The 2086-nt window shown below is 46.6% G+C and overlaps 1 protein-coding gene across 1 annotated transcript in view; it reads left to right on the top strand.

The window, feature by feature from the left end:
* Positions 1–2086, top strand: part of EDA (ectodysplasin A) — a gene marked incomplete at its 5' end in the record, with an annotated part of 12991 nt that overhangs the window by 7270 nt on the left and 3635 nt on the right. The window contains 1 exon segment of the mRNA XM_010847844.1: positions 572–623. Coding sequence (XP_010846146.1) covers positions 572–623 — 52 coding nt within the window.

Raw genomic sequence — 2086 nt, 5'->3', positions numbered from 1 at the left:
ACACCTTGTCTGGACTCCTACCACCTGACGCCAGCAGCTTAGAACTTTAAGAATATGTTCTTGAAAATCAGCCAACCAGTTCCAGGTCAAGCTCAGCCTGGCCTTTTGCCTTCATGGCCTGAAGGGCTCCTCCCTAGTCCCTGAGCTTCCTGATCCATCTCTACTGGCAGTTCCACTGCCTCGCCTTGTCTCATCACGGCTTCTCTCACTACAGCTGTTTGGCCACAGCAATCAATCTACACAGCTGCACAGTGCTGGATGGCTTGCAGGGTATTTTATATTCGTCACCTCAGTTGATCTTCAGACATCTCTGTGAGAGAGGCCAGACAGAGATTCTCAGAATCCCCATTTCACAGTTAGGGAAATGAGGCTCAGAGGCATTACATTTGGCAGAGCTATAAAATCATATTACCCTCTAGTAGAAAGGTGGCCACTCGCATCCCAAGACAGGGGAGAGGGGTCAGAATTGGGATACAAATGAAGACTAGAAGGTGGAATCCTGGCAACTGGTGGCTGAGCAAGCAGCCATTTCTCACAGTGACTACTTTCTCTGTCCTTCTCATCCTCCCAGCCAGCCGTGGTGCATCTACAGGGCCAAGGGTCAGCGATCCAAGTCAAGAATGGTAAGAGTCAAAGTAGGCTCTCTCCCTAAGAAGAGTTTCTTCCTGCCACCACCCTTACCCACAGCCTTAAATAATCACCCAGCCTAGTTCCTCCCAGACCTCGGAGGTACCCTTGACACTAGGGGCCATTCTCTACTCCATTTTGCCCTCTGCTGGCTGTTTCAAGTAATTGCTTGCCCTCTGACTGGTTACTACAAATTGCAGTTAGAAGCACAGATTAAAAAAAAGAAGCAGCTGAAAGGGACTTGAGACATTGTCTAAACCAAGGATTCTTGGAAAGTGAAGGCTGAATCAGAGTCACCACTGGGAATATGTATAGTTTGATCAACATTTTCACATTACAAATTATAGAAAGTAGAAATACATAAAATCAAATCTTTTTGTGTGATGGGTCTAGGGTGGAGGGGCATTTCTCTCAGGGAAGTGGGGGGCATGTTAGACTCTATAGGAAGTATGAGATGCTAGTGTCTACAAAAAAAGGGGGTGGATTGAAGGAGGTTAGAAATCCTACCTTAATGTAATCCCTGCATTTCAAAGGTGGGGAAATAGAGTGCCAGAGAGATTGGACAACACCATAATAAATCTACTGCCTTATGTTTGTATGGTACTTTAGAGTTTTCGACATACTTTTTTTGTCTTTGATTTGATTTGATCCTCACAACAAAGGTGGGCATTAGCTCCTTTCTACAGAGACAGAAACTGAAGCTCAGAAAGGTTAATTAACTGGCCCAAGATTTCCATTAAGAGTAGGAGCTGGGATTCAAAACCACATCTCTCTGACTCTTTCCACTGCACTCTGCTACTTCAGTGATGTGTGTGTATACTCCACTGAGTGATTAGCTTCATTTTCTTCCCCAAAGAGACATGAACATTCATTAAAGAACAGTGTTTTGAAATAATGTCCAGTCCCCAGGGTATACAAAGCCTAAAATGCATGAACCCCCAGGAGCCTCAGGAAGCAGCAAGCCAGCCAAGATGCCAGATGCTTACAGAGCTTGGAGCAGAAGGGAGGGGCTGTGAGTACAGAAGCAGTAAATGAAGGGTCAGAAACCTGCTGCATGGGGACAGCTTCTAAGAACCCAGTCAGTCCTAAACTGGCTGTGCTCTGCTTCCTTAGTGACTGGGCTTGGCTACCTCTCAGACTGCCACCTGGATGCCTGACTTAACTGCCTCAGAAATATAAGTAAGAACATGATGGCACCAAAACCCAAACTGTCCTGCCGGGACCAAGTGCCTTAAGACCCAGGACGCTGGGTAGGCCATGATCACCATCAATCCAGGGAGAAGTGAGACAGTCAAGAAATAGATTTGTCTGGGTGTCTGGATGGGTGGCCTCAGTGTTATGCCAGAAGCTACTGATTCTGCTCCCACCATACAAGACTAGTTCCAACCCCTCTGGGCCAATCCCCAGCAGTAGTCTATGCTGATCTTTAGTTCCAGCAGAAGCAAGAGTGAGGGGTCAG

This window comes from Bison bison, unplaced genomic scaffold, assembly GCF_000754665.1.
Source record: "Bison bison bison isolate TAMUID 2011002044 unplaced genomic scaffold, Bison_UMD1.0 scf7180017849817, whole genome shotgun sequence".
NCBI classification, from domain to species: Eukaryota; Metazoa; Chordata; class Mammalia; order Artiodactyla; family Bovidae; genus Bison; species Bison bison.
This window is presented reverse-complemented; position numbering and strand designations above follow the sequence as displayed.